The sequence below is a fragment of the Rattus norvegicus genome, chromosome 5 (genome assembly GCF_021556685.1).
Source record: "Rattus norvegicus strain SHRSP/BbbUtx chromosome 5, alternate assembly SHRSP_T2T, whole genome shotgun sequence".
In the NCBI taxonomy this organism is placed as follows: domain Eukaryota; kingdom Metazoa; phylum Chordata; class Mammalia; order Rodentia; family Muridae; genus Rattus; species Rattus norvegicus.
In genome coordinates, this window is record NC_141538.1 from 33,171,080 (window position 1) to 33,196,887 (window position 25,808).

At 40.3% G+C, this 25,808-nt stretch overlaps 1 protein-coding gene across 18 annotated transcripts in view; it reads right to left on the reverse strand.

The window, feature by feature from the left end:
* Slc26a7 (solute carrier family 26 member 7) overlaps positions 1-25,808 on the reverse strand; it is a 138,013-nt gene that overhangs the window by 69,064 nt on the left and 43,141 nt on the right. For 12 of the 18 annotated variants that reach the window (XM_087547872.1, XM_087547868.1, XM_087547873.1 and 9 more), the window contains 1 exon segment: positions 6,753-6,917. In XM_087547872.1, coding sequence (XP_087403998.1) covers positions 6,753-6,917 — 165 coding nt within the window. 18 annotated transcript variants of the gene reach the window in all.

Genomic DNA, 25,808 nt, shown 5'->3' on the forward strand with positions numbered 1-25,808 from the left:
TTTTTATTATGCCCTCCGGGTAAACACCCTTTCTACTAAAGACACACTCCATCATCCTTTGTTTTTTTTTTTTAAAAAGCATTTTTCATTTTAAAGAATTAAGGTTTTCTCTGTTATGTGTTTGGGGAGCCAACTCACGTATGAGTCAAATGCCTGACTCTGCAGAAAGATGAGAACAAGACACTTTAACTGCTGAACCAGGACCCCGAGACAGAGTGACCCTTCGAACATGGCTATTTCTGTTTATCTTAAATAAATATGACAGTATAGCACATAATATGTTAGGTGAGAATACAATTGCAGAAGAGATTGAGGGCTGAATCAATGGGAAATTGTAAACACATTTTAAAATACAGTGTGTCTTCAAGTCTCAGGATAAGTTCTCACTAACAGCACAAATATTTACTTTCACTCATAGAGTCCTAGGAGCCTCTCACACCTCAGGTCTCTGGGACTTTCTAAAGGATCCTCCCATCCTTGTCCCACACCCTCGGCAACTGAATATTTTCATTCATTCATCTAGCCCTCTGGCCTTCTCTTCTTTCTCCCCCGATACCTGATCCTGCCCCCCTTTTCTCCTACTCCTCCCCTCTGCCACCCAGGTCTCTACCTCCCACAGTTATTTTTGTTCCTCTTTCTAAGTGAGATTGAAGCATTCTTACTTGGATCCTTCTTCTTGGTTAACTTCTTACAGTCTGTTGGGTGTATCATGGGTACTCTGTACTTTTTTGCTCTTACGGTCTGTTGGGTGTATCATGGGTACTCTGTACTTTTTTGCTCATAACCACTTAGCAGTGAGTACATACCATGCATGTATCCTTTTGGATCTGGGTTACCGCACTCAGGATACTAATTTCTAGTTTTATCCATTTGCCTGAAAAATTCATAATGTCCTCATTTTTTTTTTCTTTTCTTTTTTTTTTTTGGAGCTGGGGACCGAACCCAGGACCTTGCGCTTGCTAGGCAAGCGCTCTACCACTGAGCTAAATCCCCAACCCCAATGTCCTCATTTTTAATAACTGAATAATATTCCATTGTATAAATGAACCACATTTTCTGTATCTATTCTTTGATTGAGTGACATCTGGGTTGCTTCCAGTGTCTGGCTATTATGAATGAGGCTGCTATGAACATAGTGGAGCACATGTCCTCGGGGAATGGTAGAGTATCTTTTGGGTATATGCCCAGGAGCAGTATATAGCTGTATCTTCAGGTACCTTAGCTGAGATGACCAACAGTGGGGAGATGGAACCTAAAGAGTCCACCTCCAGTAGTTACACAGTGCTCCCAGTGGAGGGATGGGGACACACAAACCCACCTTAAAATCTTGGGCACAGAATTATTCCTGTCTGAAAGAAATGCAGAGACAACAATGAAGCAGAGACTAAAGGAATAGCCAACTAGTGACTGGACCAACTTGAGATCCATCCCATGGGCAAGCACCAAACCCTGACACTATTACTGATGCAATGCTGTGCTTGCAGACAGGAGCCTAGCATGGCTGTCCTCTGCAAGGCTCTACCAGCAGCTGACTGAGACAGATGCAGATACTGACAGCCAACCATTGGACTGAGGTCGGGGACCACTATGGAAGAGCTAGGGGAAGGATTGAAGGAGCTGAAGAGGGTGGCAACACCATAGGAAGCCCAACAGTGACAACTAATCTAGACCTCTGGGAGCTCCCTGAGATTAAGCCACCAACCAAATAGCATACATAGGGTGCCAGCCTACAGAAAAGACATAGAAGAAAGAAAATTTGCTTTTCCCTGCTTATGCTCACTCTTGCTGTCAAGTTCAACTATCCTGATGTTGAGGAATGCCTTCACTGGTTTAAAGCCTACTTCCTCGGGAGTTCAATGTAAACTGAAGAATCACTATGATAATCAACCTCTTGTATTGAACAACTATTAGATGCTTGGCCTTTCTGTTGTTGGACTGGCTGGACCACAACCTGTAAGTGACTACACTAAATCCTCTTCATATGTAAGTGTGTGTATATACATATGGTATATTCACACATATATAAGTGTAAGTGTATACATATGGTGTATTCATTATATATGATATATTCATTACATATAGCATATAGTCATTACATATATGTTTGTATAAATGCATGTATACAAATGTATATATGATATATATCATATATATGATACATATACATATAATATATATATGATACTAATGCCATAGCACTTCATGGATCTGAATTAAATCATTTGCTAAAAGTGTCCCATTGAGGTGAGTACATTTTCCAGCCCAGAGAGGCCACTGGACAGAGGTATTACTAATTCAATTTAGATGACAGACTTTTCTTTATTGCACAAGTTGGCATCCCTAAGGAAGGAGGCACTGGGGTACCCACAGTTGTAGCATCGGGCAGAAATATCTACTGCAGACAAAGGATCAGAACAAAAGGAGAAAACAATATTTTCTCTCAAAATGGACAGTAAAGATCAATACTGCCGGGATGAATTATGGCACATATAAGCTAAATGTGGTTTTTAAAAAATAAAAGCCAGTGTCCCAGGCCATAAGATGTGTGACAGGCTCATTATATAAATTATTCTATACTTTAATTTATGTGACAAGGTGTGATCCTTTTCTCCCCACAACCTGGTTAGCTTTCTAGAAGGATATAAGAAACTCAGAAGGAAGTAGTTAAAAAGCAAGTCCCCCAAATGATGCCCATTGACTTTCCTCCACTGTGACCAGATGACCACGGCCTTTTACCTGCTCTGCAGTGCGATGCTGAGTCCAGGCCTCCTCTTCCAGGTACAGCTTAAATACTCAGGAGCAAGATTGAATTTACATTCTGATCACCAGATTCAACTGAACTGTCCTGAAACTCTTTTTCAACTATCCCAGTAAAAGTATCCATTGAGTACAGATTAATTTACAAACTAATACTCAACTACCACATTTTCTTCTTTTCAGATAGTCACACTATGCACTATGGGTTAGCCGGCAATTCAACTACTTACCTCAATCTAGTCAGTAACTCACTATACATTACAGACTGGCCTCAGACTCATGTTATTTTTTTTTCCTTTCTTAGTCTCTCAAGTACTCATATTACTAGTTTGTGTCATTCTGGTCTTGGATCACTACAATTCTTGACACAGAAGTGCTACCACACGAACCAAGAACAAAGAATTCTCATTTCTGACCAGCCTGAGAACACCGGGTCCTCTGACCCAGAGCAGCAAGAGTTAACATATTTTTAAAATTTTCTGTCAGAAAAAAAAAAGCATCGCATCCACCAATCACTGAATAATGTAAACTTAAAATCTGCAGCCTATTGAATTACCCTAGATGCCTAGAACAAATGAAACTCAAGACGGATGATCAAAATGTGAATGCTTCACTCCTTTAAAAGGGGAATAAGAATACCCGTGGCAGGGAATAGAGAGGCAAAGATTAAAACAGACACAGAAGGAACACCCATTCAGAGCCTGCCCCACATGTGGCCCATACATATACAGCCATCCAATTAGACAAGATGGATGAAGCAAAGTAGTGGAGGCCGACAGGAGCCGGATGTAGATCTCTCCTGAGAGACACAGCCAGAATACAGCAAATACAGAGGCGAATGCCAGCAGCAAACCACTGAACTGAGAAAAGGACCCCCATTGAAGGAAACAGAGAAAGAACTGGAAGAGCTTGAAGGGGCTCGAGACCCCATATGTACAACAATGCCAAGCAACCAGAGCTTCCAGGGACTAAGCCACTACCCAAAGACTATACATGGACTGACCCTGGACTCTGACCTCATAGATAGCAATGAATATCCTAGTAAGAGCACCAGTGGAAGGGGAAGTCCTGGGTCCTGCTAAGACTGAACCACCAGTGAACGTGATTGTTGGGGGGAGGGCAGCAATGGGGGGAGGATGGGGAGGGGAACACCCATACAGCAGGGGAGGGGGAGGGATTAGGGGGATGTTTGCCCGGAAACCGGGAAAGGGAATAACACTCGAAATGTATATAAGAAATACTCAAGTTAATAAAAATAAATAAATAAATAAAATCTGCAGCCTACACATGTACCTGGCTGTGAGTCAGTCCCAGTGTAGGATCTTACAAAAGGTCTTCAAAGGTGCCACAGCATTTGATCTAGATAAGATAAAGTGACCTGCATTTCACCTCATGAGAAGGGATTCACTTGCACATGCTTCAGTGAGCATGTCTACACAGTAACAGCTGGGGTAGCAGGGAACAATGTCACTTCCAAGTCAGTGTGGCCTGTTTCTTTATCAGACTTCTGAAAACAAAGATGAGCGGATCATCTATATACGTGGAAACACGCAAGCAGGGCTCAGTTCTAACCCATGTGCGCTTTCTACTCTGCACATATGTGGATTAACAGTCTATTGCAAGGCAGGTCAAGGCAGAATCTTCTCCAATTTGATTTTGTTCTGTAGACTGGGAGTCACCGAAGGTCTTAACTCTTAGCCAGTCATCTAATGGCTTACAGCTACTCTGGTCTGCTTTTGTTTGAGTTGGAGCATGAAATTATGTTGCTTTCAGGCGCAGTTCCAGCTTTCTTGTTTTGATTTTAAACTTTCTTGCAATGAATGAATTACTGAGACAGATATTACCTAAGCAAGAAAACTCCAGAGCCGGCTTGCAGCACCACACCACCAGTTACTGCCTTTCTTACTATTTTATCACCAGACAAAATTTTATGACATTCATTCCAATTTGTGTTTATTTGTGTGTATTTGGTCATTTCTATTTTACATACTCAAAGTTGAGCTTCAGGAGTACATACAAAACACTCTTCTCCTTAGTGCTAGCAAACATCCCAAACTCTAACGTGTACAGTGCCACTAAGGAGGATTTCCGTATATCTCTCATTCTCACACTTAAAAAAAATAGGGTTTTTATTAAGTCTTTGAAAATTCCATATCTATGTGTATGCATGGTATTTAGAATCATTTTTCCTGTCACTTATGAGATTATACTATAATTACAGCATTTCTCTTTTTTACTATCTTCCTATGTCCAGCTGCACATCCAAAGGGCTTGATATTATGTTATTAAAAACAAAAGGCTTCGGTTTTTTTGTTTTTTTTTTTTGGGGGGGGAGCCGGGGACCGAACCCAGGGCCTTGTGCTTCCTAGGTACCCCATAGGTAGCAATGAATATCCTAGTAAGAGCACCAGTGGAAGGGGAAGCCCTGGGTCCTGCTAAGACTGAACCCCCAGTGAACTAGTCTATGGGGGGAGGGCGGCAATGGGGGGAGGGTTGGGAGGGGAACACCCATAAGGAAGGGGAGGGGGGAGGGGGATGTTTGCCCGGATACCGGGAAAGGGAATAACACTGGAAATGTATATAAGAAATACTCAAGTTAATAAAAACAAAAAAAAAAAACAAAAAAAAAAGAAAAAAAAACAAAAGGCACCACCACCAACATCAACAAAAACAGTAACAACCAGACTCAGGAATGATAAAGGTGGAGTGAGATACCAATATGTTGAAATTTCTAGGTAGAATTTTCTGGAAACATTATACCACTTTGATAAGAGAACTTCTAAAATCTGAAATCTGTTTTAAATAACTGGTAGGATTCGGGAGATTGCTCAGATGTTAAAGTGCTTACCATGCAGGCAGAAAGATCAGATCCCCAAACCTTATAAATGCCAGGAAGGCAAGGGAGTCCCGCTTGTAATTGCGGTGTTTAGAAGACAGAGAACGGATTTCCAGAGCAAACTGGATAGCTAAAGAAGCCATGCTCATGAACAGAGGTTTCAGGGAGAAACCCTGTATGGCACATGGAATAAGATAGAAAGCAAGTGAGGGAAATGACTGAAGTCAAGCGTAGCCTCCTACACACACACACACACACACACACACACACACACACACACACGCCTCACACATGTGCCCACACATGAGAAAACACATACACACAAGAAGAAAAAAGAAAAAATCAATAATGCAGATAATGATACACACATGAAGTGAATCTCTGCTGGGGCATGGAAAATTGAGAAGTACCAGCCATTACTTCCAAAACAGAAATTAGACCAGTAGATTATTGTACGTCCATGTATCTGGGTGCTTAGTCAGACAGTTAGCTTTAAGATTAAGGGTGACACAGAGCTTGCTATAAAACCCAGCAATGCATAAACCTAAGTAAAGTGAAGCCATGACTTGAATATTTGCTGTAGTTGTTGTAAAGTTCCAACTGAATGCAAAGCCCTAGGCAGCTGTGGGTTTTAAGTCAAGTCTCCAAAGACAACAAGAGTGATGGAATGTCATTATGGAAATGTGCTGAAACTGGTCAGTCATTCTTCTCAGATTCAGACAGATTTTAGTAGCTGATTGTCTATTACTGGGCCCCAGTCACCAAAACCAACCACACCTCTGTTTTGATCCCTACTGGAGTTCACAGTTCTGAAAGAATGTGATGGAGTGGATCAAAAGCCTGGTAGATGGATTTCATTAGAACTTGGCAACAGATCTGACTCCCAAAACCACCTAGCTATTTTTTTTCTCACCAAACACCCAACTTATATTCAATTATTCACTATAAGGAATGATTTCCAAAGTCAGTAGATTGTACTCATTAAACTAGTTTCATACCCCCAAATATATTTAAACCATCCTATGTTTTAAAAAAAAAAGAAAATTTAAACCCAACTTTCTGTGGTACAGAAAACTCTCAGTACTATAGTAAGCTAAATTAAGTTTTGTGAAACATACACCCAGATTATATAAACAACAGAGACACTTAGAAAACTCACATAAAAGAATCCCAGTGGTCCAGATATATATGGCATTTTTATTCCCAAGAGATACTTGACTTGTGACGTCACAACATGGGTGGCAGCGCCGGTGGTCATGGCACTGATCACTGGCTCCGTAAGCAGGAATGTGGCATTGCCTAGCTGCAGCACAAACATGACCAGCTGAAACGACAGAGGAGAGCTGGACATCACATGCAGGTCACATACTGAAGGTTCCTTTAGGGAATAAGGAGTATCAGACACCTTTTCATTTTATAGATACATAGTGAGCTAGAATAAATGGGATTCTTAAATTTTATGTGTTCGGTATTTGTGCACATTTGCAAATATTATAAGATTCAATTACGTTCTAAATTTTATCGAGTACACTATACATGATTTCATTAAAATTAAACCAATAGTTTTCTTTCTAGATGTTGACCTTTCTTTTCCTTATTCTGCTACTGGGATACAGTCATCAGCATTGACCAGGCCTCCTGTGTTCATTCTCCTGGAGTTCCTGCACTGAAGAATACAACCCAGTGCAGGGGAATGTTGGAGGGGGGCGGTAAGGAGGGTGGATGGGGGGGACACCCGTATGGGGGAGGGGTAGGGGGTAGGGGGCCTTATGGACAGGAACCCAGGAAAGGGAATAACATTTGAAATGTAAATAAAGAAATATATCTAATAAAAAAAGGAGAAAAAAAACTGTTCCGTTGGTTAACTGCACTGCAAAACTAGGAAACATTTTCTTTTAAAAAGGGAAAAGAAAGATATACTGGAATCAACATGTAGGTCTCTGTGAAAGAAAAATCGAATTTGCATCAATATATATAATTGCAGCAGCTCTCTGCTCCCAGACCCTGTGAGAGAGAGACCCAACCGCCTGGTCAGGTGGGCACTCCTGAGGCTGCAGAGCGGAAGAGACCACCAACACTGCTCACCCCTGCCCACATCCCTGGCCCAAGAGGAAACTGTATAAGGCCTCTGGGCTCCCGTGGGGGAGGGCCCAGGAGCGGCAGGACCCCTGCCAGAGACACCTCCGGACCCTGAAGGAAACAGACCGGATAAACAGTTCTCTGCACCCAAATTCCGTGGGAGGGAGAGCTAAACCTTCAGAGAGGCAGACAAGCCTGGGAAACCAGAAGAGACTGCTCTCTGTACATACATCTCGGACGCCAGAGGAAAACACCAAAGGCCATCTGGAACCCTGGTGCACTGAAGCTCCCGGAAGAGGCGGCACAGGTATTCCTGGTTGCTGCCACCGCAGAGAGCCCGTGGGCAGCACCCCACGAGCGAACATGAGCCTCGGGACCACAGGTAAGACCAACTTTCCTGCTGCAAGAAAGCTGCCTGGTGAACTCAAGACACAGGCCCACAGGAACAGCTGAAGACCTGTACAGAGGAAAAACTACACGCCCGAAAGCAGAACACTCTGTCCCCATAACTGACTGAAAGAGAGGAAAACAGGTCTACAGCACTCCTGACACACAGGCTTATAGGACAGTCTAGCCACTGTCAGAAATAGCAGAACAAAGTAACACTAGAGATAATCTGATGGCGAGAGGCAAGCGCAGGAACCCAAGCAACAGAAACCAAGACTACATGGCACCATCGGAGCCCAATTCTCCCATCAAAACAAACATGGAATATCCAAACACACCAGAAAAGCAAGATCTAGTTTCAAAATCATATTTGATCATGATGCTGGAGGACTTCAAGAAAGATGTGAAGAACTCCCTTAGGGAAACACAGGAAAACATTAATAAACAAGTAGAAGCCTACAGAGAGGAATCGCAAAAATCCCTGAAAGAATTCTAGGAAAACACAATCAAACAGTTGAAGGAATTAAAAATGGAAATAGTGACAATAAAGTAAACTGGATTATTCTAACCCCCAGTTTGAATGGTGTACCCAAGTGTGTTTGTCTGGTTTGTGACATGAGATAATTCAGTATCATGTCTAAACCAATGCATACCTACCTTGCCACAGATCAGAATAGAACATCAAGAAAGGGATAATTAGTAAAATTGTGTAATGTTCTCACGGAATGTTCTTCTGGTGTGAAAATGGTTCAATAGAATATTCTTCACATTGGCATAAAGGATAGGTGCATAAACCTATGGTGTATGAATGGAATTGATAAATGATTATTAATTTTAAATGGAAGTTATTAGCTGCTTTCTATGAAATATTAATTTATTACTTGTTTCATTTTGTAAATTTGCCTTCTTAGACTGATAAAGTACCAAGTACAAGTTTTGACCCATATTTTTCCTTTTCTGTGTCAGTTAGCTATCCTATGTAACAATAAATAAAATTAAAAACACAAAAAAAATTGAAATAGAAGCAATCAAGAAAGAGCACATGGAAACAACCCTGGATATAGAAAACCAAAAGAAGAGACAAGGAGCTGTAGATACAAGCTTCACCAACAGAATACAAGAGATGGAAGAGAGAATCTCAGGAGCAGAAGATTCCATAGAAATCATTGACTCAACTGTCAAAGACAATGTAAAGCGGAAAAAGCTACTGGTCCAAAACATACAGGAAATCCAGGACTCAATGAGAAGATCAAACCTAAGGATAATAGGTATAGAAGAGAGTGAAGACTCCCAGCTCAAAGGACCAGTAAATATCTTCAACAAAATCATAGAAGAAAACTTCCCTAACCTAAAAAAAGAGATACCCATAGGCATACAAGAAGCCTACAGAACTCCAAATAGATTGGACCAGAAAAGAAACACCTCCCGTCACATAATAGTCAAAACACCAAACGCACAAAATAAAGAAAGAATATAAAAAGCAGTAAGGGAAAAAGGTCAAGTAACATATAAAGGCAGACCTATCAGAATCACACCAGACTTCTCGCCAGAAACTATGAAGGCCAGAAGATCCTGGACTGATGTCCTACAGACCCTAAGAGAACAAAAATGCCAGCCCAGGTTACTGTATCCTGCAAAACTCTCAATTAACATAGATGGAGAAACCAAGATATTCCATGACAAAACCAAATTTACACAATATCTTTCTACAAATCCAGCACTACAAAGGATAATAAATGGTAAAGCCCAACATAAGGAGGCAAGCTATAACCTAGAAGAAGCAAGAAACTAATCGTCTTGGCAACAAAACAAAGAGAATGAAAGCACACAAACATAACCTCACATCCAAATATGAATATAATGGGAAGCAATAATCACTATTCCTTAATATCTCTCAATATCAATGGCCTCAACTCCCCAATAAAAAGACATAGATTAACAAACTGGATACGCAACGAGGACCCTGCATTCTGCTGCCTACAGGAAACACACCTCAGAGACAAAGACAGACATTACCTCAGAGTGAAAGGCTGGAAAACAATTTTCCAAGCAAATGGTCAGAAGAAGCAAGCTGGAGAGGCCATTCTAATATCAAATAAAATCAATTTTCAATTAAAAGTCATCAAAAAAGATAAGGAAGGACACTTCATATTCATCAAAGGAAAAATCCACAAAGATGAACTCTCAATCCTAAATATCTATGCCCCAAATACAAGGGCACCTACATATGTAAAAGAAACCTTACTAAAGCTCAAAACACACATTGCACCTCACACAATAATAGTGGGAGATTTCAACACCCCACTCTCATCAATGGACAGATCATGGAAACAGAAATTGAACAGAGATGTAGAGAGACTAAGAGAAGTCATGAGCCAAATGGACTTAACGGATATTTATGGAACATTCTATCCTAAAGCAAAAGGATATACCTTCTTCTCAGCTCCTCATGGTACTTTCTCAAAAATTGACCATATAATTGGTCAAAAAACGGGCCTCAACAGGTACAGAAAGATAGAAATAATCCGATGCCTGCTATCGGACCACCACGGCCTAAAACTGGTCTTCAATAACAATCAAGGAAGAATGCCCACATATACTTGGAAATTGAACAATGCTCTACTCAATGATAACCTGGTCAAGGAAGAAATAAAGAAAGAAATTAAAAACTTTTTAGAATTTAATGAAAATGAAGGTACAACATACCCAAACTTATGGGACACAATGAAAGCTGTGCTAAGAGGAAAACTCATAGCGCTGAGTGCCTGCAGAAAGAAACAGGAAAGAGCATATGTCAGCAGCTTGACAGCACACCTAAAAGCTCTAGAACAAAAAGAAGCACATACACCCAGGAGGAGTAGAAGGCAGGAAATAATCAAACTCAGAGCTGAAATCAACCAAGTAGAAACAAAAAGGACCATAGAAAGAATCAACAGAACTAAAAGTTGGTTCTTTGAGAAAATCAACAAGATAGATAAACCCTTAGCCAGACTAACGAGAGGACACAGAGAGTGTGTCCAAATTAAGAAAATCAGAAATGAAAAGGGAGACATAACAACAGATTCAGAGGAAATTCAAAAAAATCATCAGATCTTACTATAAAAACCTATATTCAACAAAACTTGAAAATCTTCAGGAAATGGATAATTTCCTAGACAGATACCAGGTACCAAAGTTAAATCAGGAACAGATAAACCAGTTAAACAACCCCATAACTCCTAAGGAAATAGAAGCAGTCATTAAAGGTCTCCCAACCAAAAAGGGCCCAGGTCCAGACGGGTTTAGTGCAGAATTCTACCAAACCTTCAGAGAAGACCTCATACCAATATTATCCAAACTATTCCACAAAATTGAAACAGATGGATCACTACCGAATACCTTCTACGAAGCCACAATTACTCTTATACCTAAACCACACAAAGACACAACAAAGAAAGAGAACTTCAGACCAATTTCCCTTATGAATATCGATGCAAAAATACTCAACAAAATTCTGGCAAACTGAATCCAAGAGCACATCAAAACAATCATCCACCATGACCAAGTAGGCTTCATCTCAGGCATGCAGGGATGGTTTAATATACAGAAAACCATCAACGTGATCCATTATATAAACAAACTGAAAGAACAAAACCACATGATCATTTCATTAGACGCTGAGAAAGCATTTGACAAAATTCAACACCCCTTCATGATAAAAGTCCTGGAGAGAATAGGAATTCAAGGCCCATACCTGAACATAGTAAAAGCCATATACAGCAAACCAGTTGCTAACATTAAACTAAATGGAGAGAAACTCGTAGCAATCCCACTAAAATCAGGGACTAGACAAGGCTGCCCACTCTCTCCCTACTTATTCAATATAGTTCTTGAAGTTCTAGCCAGAGCAATCAGACAACAAAAGGAGGTCAAGGGGATACAGATCGGAAAAGAAGAAGTCAAAATATCACTGTTTGCAGATGATATGATAGTGTATTTAAGTGATCCCAAAAGTTCCACCAGAGAACTACTAAAGCTGATAAACAACTTCAGCAAAGTGGCTGGGTATAAAATTAACTCAAATAAATCAGTAGCCTTCCTCTACACAAAAGAGAAACAAGCCGAGAAAGAAATTAGGGAAACGACACCCTTCATAATAGACCCAAATAATATAAAGTACCTCGGTGTGACTTTAACCAAGCAAGTAAAAGATCCGTACAATAAGAACTACAAGACACTGAAGAAGGAAATTGAAGAAGACCTCAGAAGATGGAAAGATCTCCCATGCTCATGGATTGGCAGGATTAATATAGTAAAAATGGCCATTTTACCAAAAGCAATCTACAGATTCAATGCAATCCCCATCAAAATACCAATCCAATTCTTCAAAGAGTTAGACAGAACAATTTGCAAATTCATCTGGAATAACAAAAAACCCAGGATAGCTAAAGCTATCCTCAACAATAAAAGGACTTCAGGGGGAATCACTATCCCTGAACTCAAGCAGTATTACAGAGCAATAGTGATAAAAACTGCATGGTATTGGTACAGAGACAGACAGATAGACCAGTGGAATAGAATTGAAGACCCAGAAATGAACCCACATACCTATGGTCACTTGATTTTTGACAAAGGAGCCAAAACCATCCAATGGAAAAAAGATAGCATCTTCAGCAAATGGTGCTGGTTCAACTGGAGGGCAACATGTAGAAGAATGCAGATTGATCCATGCTTATCACCCTGTACAAAGCTTAAGTCCAAGTGGATCAAGGACCTCCACATCAAACCAGACACACTCAAACTAATAGAAGAAAAACTAGGGAAGCATCTGGAACACATGGGCACTGGAAAAAATTTCCTAAACAAAACACCAATGGCTTACGCTCTAAGATCAAGAATCGACAAATGGGATCTCATAAAACTGCAAAGCTTCTGTAAGGCAAAGGACACTGTGGTTAGGACAAAACAGCAACCAACAGATTGGGAAAAGATCTTTACCAATCCTACAACAGATAGAGGCCTTATATCCAAAATATACAAAGAACTCAAGAAGTTAGACCGCAGGGAAACAAATAACCCTATTAAAAAATGGGGTTCAGAGCTAAACAAAGAATTCACAGCTGAGGAATGCCGAATGGCTGAGAAACACCTAAAGAAATGTTCAACATCTTTAGTTATAAGGGAAATGCAAATCAAAACAACCCTGAGATTTCACCTCACACCAGTGAGAATGGCTAAGATCAAAAACTCAGGGGACAACAGATGCTGGCGAGGATGTGGAGGAACAGAAACACTCCTCCATTGTTGGTGGGATTGCAAACTGGTACAACCATTCTGGAAATCAGTCTGGAGAATCCTCAGAAAATTGGACATTGAACTGCCTGAGGATCCAGCTATACCTCTCTTGGGCACATACCCAAAAGATGCCCCAACATATAAAAAAGGCATGTGCTCCACTATGTTCATCGCAGCCTTATTTATAATAGCCAGAAGCTGGAAAGAACCCAGATGCCCTTCAACAGAGGAATGGATACAGAAAATGTGGTACATCTACACAATGGAATATTACTCAGCTATCAAAAACAACGACTTTATGAAATTCGTAGGCAAATGGTTGGAACTGGAAAACATCATCCTGAGTGAGCTAACCCAATCACAGAAAGACATACATGGTATGCACTCATTGATAAGTGGCTATTAGCCCAAATGCTTGAATTACCCTAGATGCCTAGAGCAAATGAAACTCAAGACGGATGATCAAAATGTGAATGCTTCACTCCTTCTTTAAAAGGGGAACAAGAATACCCTTGGCAGGGAAGAGAGAGGCAAAGATTAAAACAGAGACTGAAGGAACACCCATTCAGAGTCTGCCCCACATGTGGCCCATACATATATAGCCACCCAATTAGACAAGATGGATGAAGCAAAGAAGTGCAGACCGACAGTAGCCAGATGTAGATCGCTCCTGAGAGACACAGCCAGAATACAGCAAATACAGAGGCGAATGCCAGCAGCAAACCACTGAACTGAGAATAGGACCCCCGTTGAAGGAATCAGAGAAAGAACTGGAAGAGCTTGAAGGGGCTCGAGACTCCATATGTACAACAATGCCAAGCAACCAGAGCTTCCAGGGACTAAGCCACTACCCAAAGACTATACATGGACTGACCCTGGACTCTGACCTCATAGGTAGCAATGCATATCCTAGTAAGAGCACCAGTGGAAGGGGAAGCCCTGGGTCCTGCTAAGACTGAACCCCCAGTGAACTAGACTATGGGGGGAGGGCGGCAATGGGGGGAGGGTTGGGAGGGGAACACCCATAAGGAAGGGGAGGGGGGAGGGGGATTTTGCCCGGAAACCGGGAAAGGGAATAACACTTGAAATGTATATAAGAAATACTCAAGTTAATAAAAAAAAATTAAAAATAAATAAATAAATAAATAAGGCTGCGATGAAAAAAAAAGAAATACTCAAGTTAATAAAAAATATATATATATAATTATATAATTATTCCCTACTTGATACACAATAAATGTATAACTTCATAAGCTCTGAGGAGAGGAAAGAGTTTTTACCTCAGCTTTTGAAAAGTGGGAGCAAAGGATGCCCATGAGACCTCTCTAAAAGACTGGTATTTACTGTGAAGACACAAGGACCTATATGCAGAATTGGGAATACAGACAAAGATGGGGTACAGGAATGTCTCTTAAGAAGCAAGACTTTATAGAAATCACTATGGAAACATTAAACACTTAATGACTGACAGTATCATCCCCCATCTCAAAATGAGCTCATGATAAGACAAAAGTGGGCTCTTACCATTCCAATCATCTTTTGCCAGTGGAACAAGAACAGAGCTTTAAGATCTTTGACTATGTAAACTCAGTCACAGGATCAGTAAAAAGTAGGACTAGTTTGAAAATAACACTAAATTATATTTGTGAGTATCCCTTCCAGAAAAGAGAAACAAGGCCATGTTTTAATAATAGTATTTAGGTCAAGTCTTAAAATTCCTGTTGGAAAATGAGATTAAGAAAAAACCAGAAGGAAGAATGGCTACAGGATTTCCTTCCATCAAGAGATTAACAGTGTGGCATAGAAGTTCAAATGGTTATCTAGTACCACCAAAACATACATTGCAAAAATGTGTGACACTTATATTGTGATGGCATCACTATTCGCCAGCAATAATGCTCTGTATTAAAATGGAGTTTCCAAGAGGAATCTAGAAGCTTAGCTTTATGATCCTGTCTTCTCCCATATCCTAAATTCGTGTCTGTAGAAAACACCTACTGCAATTCTCTAAACTGAACCATCATCCATAAATATTAGAGTGATATCTGCCCTGTTCAACTGTTAGAGACCTGGTAGGATGTATGTGAAATGATACATGAAAATTATTTAAAGCCTGTAAATAATGCAAAACAGACGATACAGAAAAATATCATGAGGTATTTTGTATAGGAAACTAGCCATCAGTTTTGAAAGGGCAGACATGGCCCCAGCATATTTTCCCACTCTCGAAACCTTGAAAGAACGTGAGTGTAGAGAGCTTAGCTACCACCTTTTATTCAATATGTGATTAGAGAAGAATGATGGTCATTAAAAAAGAAATGAGGCAAACTCCCACGGCCAACACAGGAAGAGAAGGGTATAGCGTCTGGTAATATGATTTATTTCAGAAGCCTTGTGTTAGCTTGGAAAGTAGAAACAAGAACCTGCTGGAAACTCCAACACAAGCAAGCTTATGGGTACTAAAGGAACACAGTGATCTTTGTAGCCTCTCTTGACACAGTCTGTTGGTTTTATTCTAAAAACACAATCAAGAAAAACACTGAACCAAGAATTCCCAAGTATCTCTTTATCAGCAAGATCATGAGATCATGAGTTCTCATTTATATGGTATTAACTCTTTTAGGTCATAAAGATAAAAGGAGCACATTATTAAAAGATAGAGAACAGTAGAGTTGAATCTTCATTTTATCTAGGTGAACTATAGATGGATTTACATCTTTAAACTCTGGAAGCGATTCACAAAAATAAAGTGTTGCACATGTGTGGAAGATTAGGTGAGAAGTTTCTATCTGTATAACTTGGAGCTAATCATTATTTTGAGAGGAAAACTCTTGAAAGGCTTTGTAGCAGTCATCTTCATTTCAACTGCTTTTGATTAATTTCTTAAATTACAAGATCTATTCAGATGGGTTTATGACTTGCTATGCTGAGAAACCTGAAAGTGGTGACTGACTGTAACTGCCTACACCACAAACTTCCACTAGCACCTTTGTCATTTTCACAATCGAAGCTTCTAGGACAACTCCAGACTATCAAAAGATTCTAACTGTTGCAAATATTCAAATCTCCTTAGTCTCAAAAATTAGAGACAAGGGTCTATTGTCTTTTAGAACATCAGCCTCAACTTTTGTAATGTGCTATGTGCCCACAGATCTGTGCCTTTAAAACAGCCTGCCAGCTAGGGGCCAACACTTGGAACAGAGAGTGCTTGAGTGAAAAGCTAACTGGTCCCCTTCTCACACAGTCCACTGGGCCTCCAGCAGGGACTGCAAATGTGTGGAGGCAATGTTTGCTTCTGCCTTTCCTTGGCTTTGTTTTCAAGTTGTTGGAAATCTAGACTTACTTACTGTGTTTATAGCCTTGCCTTTTCAAGTGTGTTGTATAAGCCAGGCAGAGATGATGCATATTTTTAATGCCAGCACTTGGGAAGCAGAGGCAGTTGAATCTGGATTGATATGAGTTCAAGGCCAGTCTGGTCTATAAAGTGAGTTCCAGGACAGCCAAGGCAACACAGAGAGACCTTGTTTAAAAAAACAAACAAACATACAAGCAAACAAACAAAAAAAAAACAAATGGAAAAAGTGTCATGTAAAGGGAATTTTTCATGTTATTTACTTTTACTTACAATATTAATTCAGAATTCATCCATGAGTTTGAATATGATATTATATCCACACCATTCTTCATAACCCATAACAATGGCAGATGTGAGGAGGAAGAGGAAGAGGAGGAGGAGGAAGGGGTGGAAGAGAAAGGGAGAAAGTGAAGGAATGGGGTAGGTAAAGAGAGAAGCAGGAGAAGAGAGAGTTAAAAGAGCTCCCTCTTCCTACCATCCAAACTGTAACAGTTCATTCACAGGGGAGTTGATCTGGTACACAGAGACAATCCAAGTGTAGCAAATCCTATCCTGGAACAGTGTGCTTTAGAAACGGAACCCACAGATGAACCCAAGTTCATTTTCAAACGTACAAAATGCAAAATGGGGATTCTCAAGAATATTTCACTTAGGGTTCTTTGAAGCAAATGACAAAACACACAGCCATAGCTCTTTTTATCAGCATGGATGATGATAATGATTGTATTCGGGTTAATATCCTCTCCCAAGTAGCCATGCACTGGATAAGGAGAATGTAAATTTCATGCAATATACTACAGCTATTCATAGCAGTACCAATGTTCTGGCTAATGCTTAAAACTTCTGACATGCATTTTCAAGGTTCGCTAACATGGTGTTATTTGATCTTGCTAGTATAAGCATCATGTACTCTACATAGATTACGTTTATTTCAGATTCCAGTCCATTCTTTTCAAATGACCTTCAGACATGTTTGTAAAGTTTGAGTAGGAAATGACTGCGTGTTCGAGTGGATGTGATAGAGCAGGCATTTCGAGTGGCATCGCTGCGCCAGGCAGCCAGCCTTTTCCCTATGGCAAATCATCTGCCCATTCAATGAGTATTTATGGACACCGATTATGAGACAGGCATAACATTGTTGCAGGTTACAGAGTTTAAGACATAGCTCAGACTTTAAAATATTTAAGGAAAGGTGGAATAATCGAAGGAAAATGTCGATATTCAATAAAATATTGAAGGAAAGGTGAAATGAGGTTGCAGGAATGTGATTTAGGACTTTAAGGAGATAAAAATAGAAAAAATTTAAAAGCCTAACAGGAGTAGTTGGAAGGTAAAGTCTGAAAAGCTTTGAAGGTGGGACCTAAAAGGTGAGTGTGCCTCATAGAGTTTAATGGATGATATATTTAGGATAAAGGAAAGAACTTAACAGCAGGTGCTCCATGGGGTGATGGAAAATCCTCTGGGTAAACAAAGGACTTGAGAGAGAGAAAATGACCAAATGGATATGTATGAAGATATATTTTGCAAAATTCCATATCGAAACCTTCGATCTGTTTTCAGTTTAAGATGTAATGATCAAAGACATGATAGAATTTGTATTAGAAATAGAATTGATTTTTGTATTGTAAATAAAAGTAAACAGCATGTAAGATTCCCTTTAATGACACTCTGGAAAAGGCAAGACTATAGAAACAGTGAGTCCATCTTGGTTTCCAACAATTTAAAACTACAGAATGAGGAAGAAGTAAAATATAGACTTTGTAGGGTGGTGAACTCTTACTGTCAATGTGTAACACTATGCATTGTCCAAAACCACTGAGCAAAGAATGCTCAATGAGGCGATAGTGGTGACTGTCTAAATGGACGTAAGACCTGATCAATAGGAGGGATGCCTAGTGCTATAATCCTACCAACTATCCATAGCTAGAGGTGTCAGAGACTTGAGAGGAGAACATACTACTGCCATCTTCTCAAACCAATATAATTTGTAACTGTATTCTAATTACGTATCTTCATATCCACAGACATGGATAGCTCATACCCCTCTCCAAAGAAGCTTCCTTTTGCATTGATGGGAAATATTGTGGAGATTCACAACTGGTCAAAATGGAGAAAACAAAGACTGTGCACTGCCAAACTCCAACTTGTGTATCTCCAACACAGTTCTGGCAATGAAGGCTCAGGGAAAATTACTGAAGGTGAGGCCAAAGAGAAGAGACAGAGTGCTAGGCTGCCTGCTGTTAGAGAATGACTGTTAGGCACGACGGAGAAAACTGCACCCACAAAATGTGAACAATATGGCTTTGCCTGAACATGATCACAATAATGACAACAATTTGTATGTGAGTGTGACCAGGGGATATTCCACATGGTCCCAGTCCTAGGTGAAGAGCCACAAGTGGGCAATGATCACAAAGAATTGGAGAATTATTTTGCTCCAGGGATAAGCTCCTGCATAGGATTGGAGTACTATCATATCTGAGATGAGATACTGTAACAGGAAATAGCACATTAGATTAAAATCCAGGAAATGTCAATATCACATATGGAGTGAAGGTAAGAGCCTTGTTATCAATCAGATTCATCAATTGTGACAAGAATGTCATAAGATGTTAATAATAGGAGAAACTGAACAGGCTATATGGCTACTCCACGTACTTACTATCTTTGTAACTTAAAAAAATATATCATAAAGTAAAATTACATTAAAGAAGAAAACCATCTCCATCTTTCCCATAGAATTCATTGACAAATCTCCCTTTCTTACTTGACCATATGCAATGGGCTTGAGGAAGTTCTGAGTCCTGGCATGTGACACTAGGGGGAAGGAGGACTCAAGTGGTACCAAATGTCTGGAGGTCCGGGGTATGACATATACACAAATAGTTATACCAGGAGAAAGACATTAAGTATACACGTAAGAGAGCACAACAATACGCTGTCACCCATGGCCATCTTAGCTAGACTCCCTGGGTCACCAAAACAGACTTGAAAGTAGAAAAAAAGCAAGTAGTTGGGGAGATCAAAGGGATTTCCAGGACTAGGAGAGGGATAAGAGGGCATTGATAAATAAATGTATCATAGCCCAAGATCCAGAAACAACAAAAGAGCCCCCGATGCCCAAAGCTAGAGCAAAGTAAGCATAGTATTGGGATATAAAGTAGATATCCTTGAGTCCATGTTGATATAGATGATTGACTAAATACATGGGAAGAATAGGACAGGTGTCCTCTGCATAATCCCAAACATTTGTGCAAATTAATTCCTCATGTAACACAGCATTCCCTGAACAGTAGGCTACACAACAGTAAATGTGATCAAAGTACATTATAGATATGTATAAAAATGTCTTAACAGAACCCATTATTGTGTATAATGAATAAATGTTAATAAAAAGCTATGTTAAAAAGATAGAAAGAGAGAGGTGAAAGGAAAGGAAAGAGAAGGAAAGAAAAGAACAGGGGAGGGGAGAAGAGGGAAGGGAAGGGAAGGGAAGGGAAGGGAAGGGAAGGGAAGGGAAGGGAAGGGAAAGGAAGGGAAAGGAAGGGAAAGGAAGGGAAGGGAAGGAACCAGGCGATGGTGATACATTTACTCCCAGCACTCCAGAGTCAGCAGCAGGCTGATTTCTGAATTCGAGGTCAGTCGGGTCTACAGAGTAAGTTCCAGGGTAGTCATGGCTACAAAGAGAAACTATGTCTTTAAAAACAGATTGGGGGAAGGAGGGAGAGAGAGAGGGAGGAAGGGAGAGAGAGAGACAGAGAGGGAGGAACAAAGGGAGGGAGGGAGGAAGGGAGGGAGGGAGAGGTGGACAGATAGCTGGAAGGGGGTAAGGAAGGACGAAGGGAGGGAAGAAAGAAGGAAGAAAAAGAAAAGAAAGTGTGCCACAGTATTCTGTAGGAAGATAGGTCTATTTCAGGACAGGTTTGAATTGTCTGTTACACTCAAGGAGAGATTCAAGACAGAGATATGATTAGAAAATACTCCAGAAGTGGAATATAGATGGAAAATAGTTCAGCAGGATCATGTGGAGAGGACAGCTCAGTTTGCTTAAAAGGAGCAAAACTAGCCAAGAGGGAATAGCAGAAAATATAGCAAGAAACGCTGATGTCAGAACAAGGAGTGTTGTAAAAAGCAGTTAAAAGGGAGTGTCTTAGGAGCAAGTGACATCACTCTTCCATACATTTATTAAACACCTAATTTTGCCAAGACTTATGTAAGTCTGGCTCCTGCATCAGAGCCAAGTTTTAATAGACTCGATCTAATGTTAGAATGTGGAGCAGTTATTTAAAAGGTGAGTATGAGAAGGGTGACCAGAGTTAGAAAGACATGGCCCCTAAAGCACACAGAATGAAAAAGGATAACAGAGAGATGGCCGTGGTAACCCAGCAGGCAAACAAGCATGGTTTGACTTCGCTGTGCCACAGAACATATCAGACAGTCACTTGCTTTGAGAATTGTTTCTATTTGCAGTTACATATGTGGTTGAAGAGTATGCCATAATATATTTAGTGCCCAGAATTTTCATGTCAGAACTAAGTAAAGCAGGAGACCATGAGACTCAGAACGGCCAGGGATGCATGGTTTGATTCTTCTATCTCCCTTTCTACTCCAGCCAAAAGAAAGAGCATGGAGGCCAACTGGGATGAGTGGAAGCATTGTGTTAAGGGACACAGGAGTGTGTGGAGTTGACAGATAGTGGAGTTGACTTTCTACCATGTATGGGGGAAATGGTGTCACAGAGGTAGAAGTTCTGCTGAATAGACTGTTACATTCAATCAGAATGGCCCACAGAATATATGGCCAACTTAGAAAGTTCTAAGCTTTGCTAACCTCCTTCATTAAGAACCGCAGTACAATTTTAAAGATATAGAATGATTTTTCTCTCCTTTGATTTAAAAAAAAATAGAAGCAAAAAAATAAATAAAGGCTAATCTGTAAAGGTAAGAAAAAAATTCCATTTAATTTTGCTTATTTAACATAGTGAAGCCACTAACATTTAATTAACCTTTTCCCTCTTTAATTTCTTTAAGTCATGGTTATTAAGCACCAGCTGCTGGAATTAGAGGGGTAAACATTCTGTGTTCCACAGAGGCCCGCAGTGTATGAAGGAAGATAAACACACAAATACTGTTTCCTGGTATCAAAAAGTCTTAGAAGAAAAGGAATGAGCAGTGCCCTATGGGACCACACAGTTATATAGCCATGTTTGCACACAGAGGGACAGACCCTACATGGCTGGAGAAAAACTTTTGCCAGCCCACTGAGTAGAGCATGGAACCCAGATGTCCACCCACTCCATAGTGTGAGCTTGAAGCCCAGGCTGTTGGGACTACACACAAGGTGACATATGGGAAAGAGCAAGAACAGCACTGCTCCAGAAGATGATGGCTTTGCTCTCCCTCTCTTCTCTCAGTATCAGCTTAGAAAGCTGGTCCTGGTGGCCTGAGCACTGAGCTGACCAAAGCAATGCTGCAAGTTCGAGGACAGCCTGTGCTACAGAGTGAGACCTTGTCTCCATAAACAAACAAATGAATAGATAAATAAATAAACAAATAAGATTATAAGCTGTGCAACACAGCAGTAATAACAGTGTAGATGAAGTACAGCTTCTATTATGTCATCTCCTAATTATAATATACTGTATAAAGGCTTACAGGTGGTTATTTAGTAAAGTATGTGTCTGTGTTCATCGTCTTTTCGTTTATGACAATAGCTGGCCATAGTGTCACACACCTGCAACCAAGCACTGGGGAGGCAGAGACTAGAATGACCTCCTCTTTTACAGAAGAAAAAAGCTCATGATATTTGGGAAAAACTAAGTATGATGTATGGAAAAGGCAGGATGAATAACTTTTATCTTAAGGCCGTCTAACCTTGTGAGCATCTTATCTAAATGTGCTAAATATGTTTAGTGCAAAACTACAGGGATATGGAAGAGCTTGGTCTGTAGTTTGTCACCCTGAAGACTTTTAAGACCATGTGTCGCTGGAAGCCAGTGGTGCAATACCACTGGTCTCTGTCACTGAACACCCCACCCCCACCCCTCACCAGTGCTTATGCAACTCTTAAACAAAGGAGCTGTATATGCTTTATCCTCCAGGGCAGAAATCTTGTGCTGAAGTTGCTTCAGAAAAGTAGAGCTTGGGAAATTTTCCAAAATTAAATGAGTAAAGGACAGTCCCAGGCCTCTCTAAGTTCTTGGAAAAAGAAAGAGGCAAAGTGCCCATCATGGAGACAAATAAGGGACATCAATGGCTCTGAAAGAGCAATGGTTTTTATTGAGTGCCTGCTTCCCTATAGAAAGATGTATCCCTGTATCTCAAAATTCAACCCTGAGCTTGACAGTCAGTTGCTGATAGAGTGCAAGCAGTTCCTCTCTTGACTGTTATTGGCCTTCAGTTAGGAAGCTTGTTTTTCTTTTTCTTTTTTCCTATATTTCATCAAAAGTAATTATTAATAATGCACAATTATGTGAGTTACACTAAAAATGTTCTTTTAAAGTACAAATGATAATGTACTTTAGAGACAGATGATAGAGAGGCTGGAGAGATGAGATCATGGCTAACAATGCTTACTGAACAAGCCCAAGGTCCTGTGTTCAAATACAGTACTCACATTACAAAGCCAGGTGTGGCCATGTACATGTGCAGTCCCAGTGTGGTGGAAGAGAGAGTCAAGAGGGTCATTGGGATTGATGGCTATCAACCAAGCTCCAGACTCAGTAAGAAAGTTTTTCAAGGAAATAAATCAGAAAGTACTAGTAGGGCCTTTGGTATACTCTAGCTTACATGTATGCACAGGCATTTGCATATGGGAACATAAAACATACATTTACATACGGTGAGAAGATGGTTCAATGAATGAAGTGTATGTCACACAAACATAAGAATGAAACTTCAAATCCCAGCACATATGTAAGTGTCAGGTGGGCAAGTTGGCCCACTTGTGATTGCAACACATGAGACATAGAGAAAGGGGATCCAGACAGCAGCATGGCTACCTAGATAGGCCAAGTCAGCAAGCTCTGTAGAGTAGAGAAATGAGGAAGGCCTGAGATACACACACATGCCCATATGTATACAATGTATATAAACACACACACACATGTGAGTACCACAATGATGTCAACATACTTTAATACCACAATGCACGCGCATGCGCACGTGCACACACACACACACACACACACACACACACACACACACACACACACACACACCCCTATACTTATACAAAGGAAAAAAAAGAAATGATGATAAAAAGCAGAACAAAATCATTGCTGTCAGTTTAGCTACTGTATTTATCCATAGTAGGAAAGTAAGTGAATTTTAACGAGAATTCCTTCCAGTGCTAAGAAGTAATTGTGATGATCCTACATGATAATAGCTGTAAGTGGAGCCTGGAGTCTGAAGCAGACCAGTGAATGCTATGAAGTGAGACTAAAAATGCATGAAAGACTGAAAGAACGTGCTTACAAATGGTCCAGAAAAAAAATGGGTGTGTGCAATGGATATATGTGGCAGATATTAAGACTATGATGATTATGATTTCATGGATATGTATAGATGTCAAATTTTATCAAACTGTATATTAGAAATGTACAGAATTTAATGTACAACAATTATACCTCACTAGAGCAGTTCTTGAAACATTCCATAATCTAATTTAGAGCCCAAACACACATCACATTGCGTTGCCACAACTCTACAATTTCATTTTATACACTACAATATAAACAATATAAAAAGTGGTAAGAGGAGGGGAAGTTTGATATTGCTTGAATGACTGTGTATGAAAGGCACACACAGAGAGACAGAAAAACACAGAAGGGAGGGGGAACAGGCAAAAGGAGAGGAAGAGGGTGAAAAACACTGAATAGCTGGAAAATGTTATCGAGGAAAAGGTAGCCTATAGTGTGAATGCATATCGCTGGTCTGTCTGCTTCCCTCCATGGTGTTAAGGGACTAACCCTCTGAAAGTGTAAGCAAGCCTACAATTAAATGTTGTTGTTTTTTTATAAGAGTCTCCTTAGTTATAGTATCTCTTCAGAGCAATAAAACAGTAACTAACATAGCAGCAGTTGGTATAAGGATAAAGCAGTGATAAGGTACCTTAGCAGGCATGAACACAGAAGATGGGAATGCTGATAGTGTGGAGACCTGGCTCGAGGGTTTTCAGGGGGTAACATTATTAATATTAGCAGCTGGGCTACAAACCATTCTTGTGATATTTTGGCAAAGAATGTGCCACTATTTTGCCCTTGTCCTAAGAGTCTGCCTGAGGCTAAATGAAAGAGTTTTGGATTAATGTCCTTGGCAGAGATTTCCAAATAGCCTAGTGCTGACTGTGTCATGTGGTTATCTGCAATAACTCACTTGCAGATCTACAGCAAAAGGGTGCAAGCTGGATGAAGGCAAATGTACAGATTGAATAGAAAAGGAGCACCTGGAAATGTAATGTCAGAGCCAAGTAAGTCCTGAGCTCACGGAGATAAAACGCTCAAACCAAGGCCTGATGCTAAAGTGAATAAGGGAGTCCTACCCTCAGGGCAAGACCCAACCAAGAACACCCTGTCTCCTGTGAAGGGAAGAAGCTGAAGGGATTTCCCTACAAATGGGGTCGGGTTTCACCCCAAACCGAAGGCAGAATTTAGGATTTGGAGATCTAAACAACCATCTAAGGCAGAGTTTGGAATTTGCCCTGCCGGTTTTCAGTCTTGCTTCTGTCCAGTATGTCCTCACTATGCCTGCTTTCCTCCTTTGGGAAACAGTAATGGATGTTGTGTACCATTGTAGGTTGGAAGTGTGTGATCTCCTCTTTTTATTTATTTTATAAGGAGTTACAGTTAAGAGTTTAAGATCTGGAACTGTCTTGAAACTGAAAGACTATGGGTCTTTTGAAGTCATACATTTTGCATTGTGAAAAGACTCTGAGGGTCAAGGAGTAGAATCTGGTAGTTTGAATGAGACTGTCCCCAATAGACTCATATGCTTGAATGGTTGGTTGCCAGTTGCTGTAAACTTTCGGGAAGGATTAGAATTTGTGCCCTTGTCGGAGGAAGTGGAGGAAGCTGGAGATAGGATTTGAGGTTTCTATAGCTCACACGGGGTTCAATGCCTA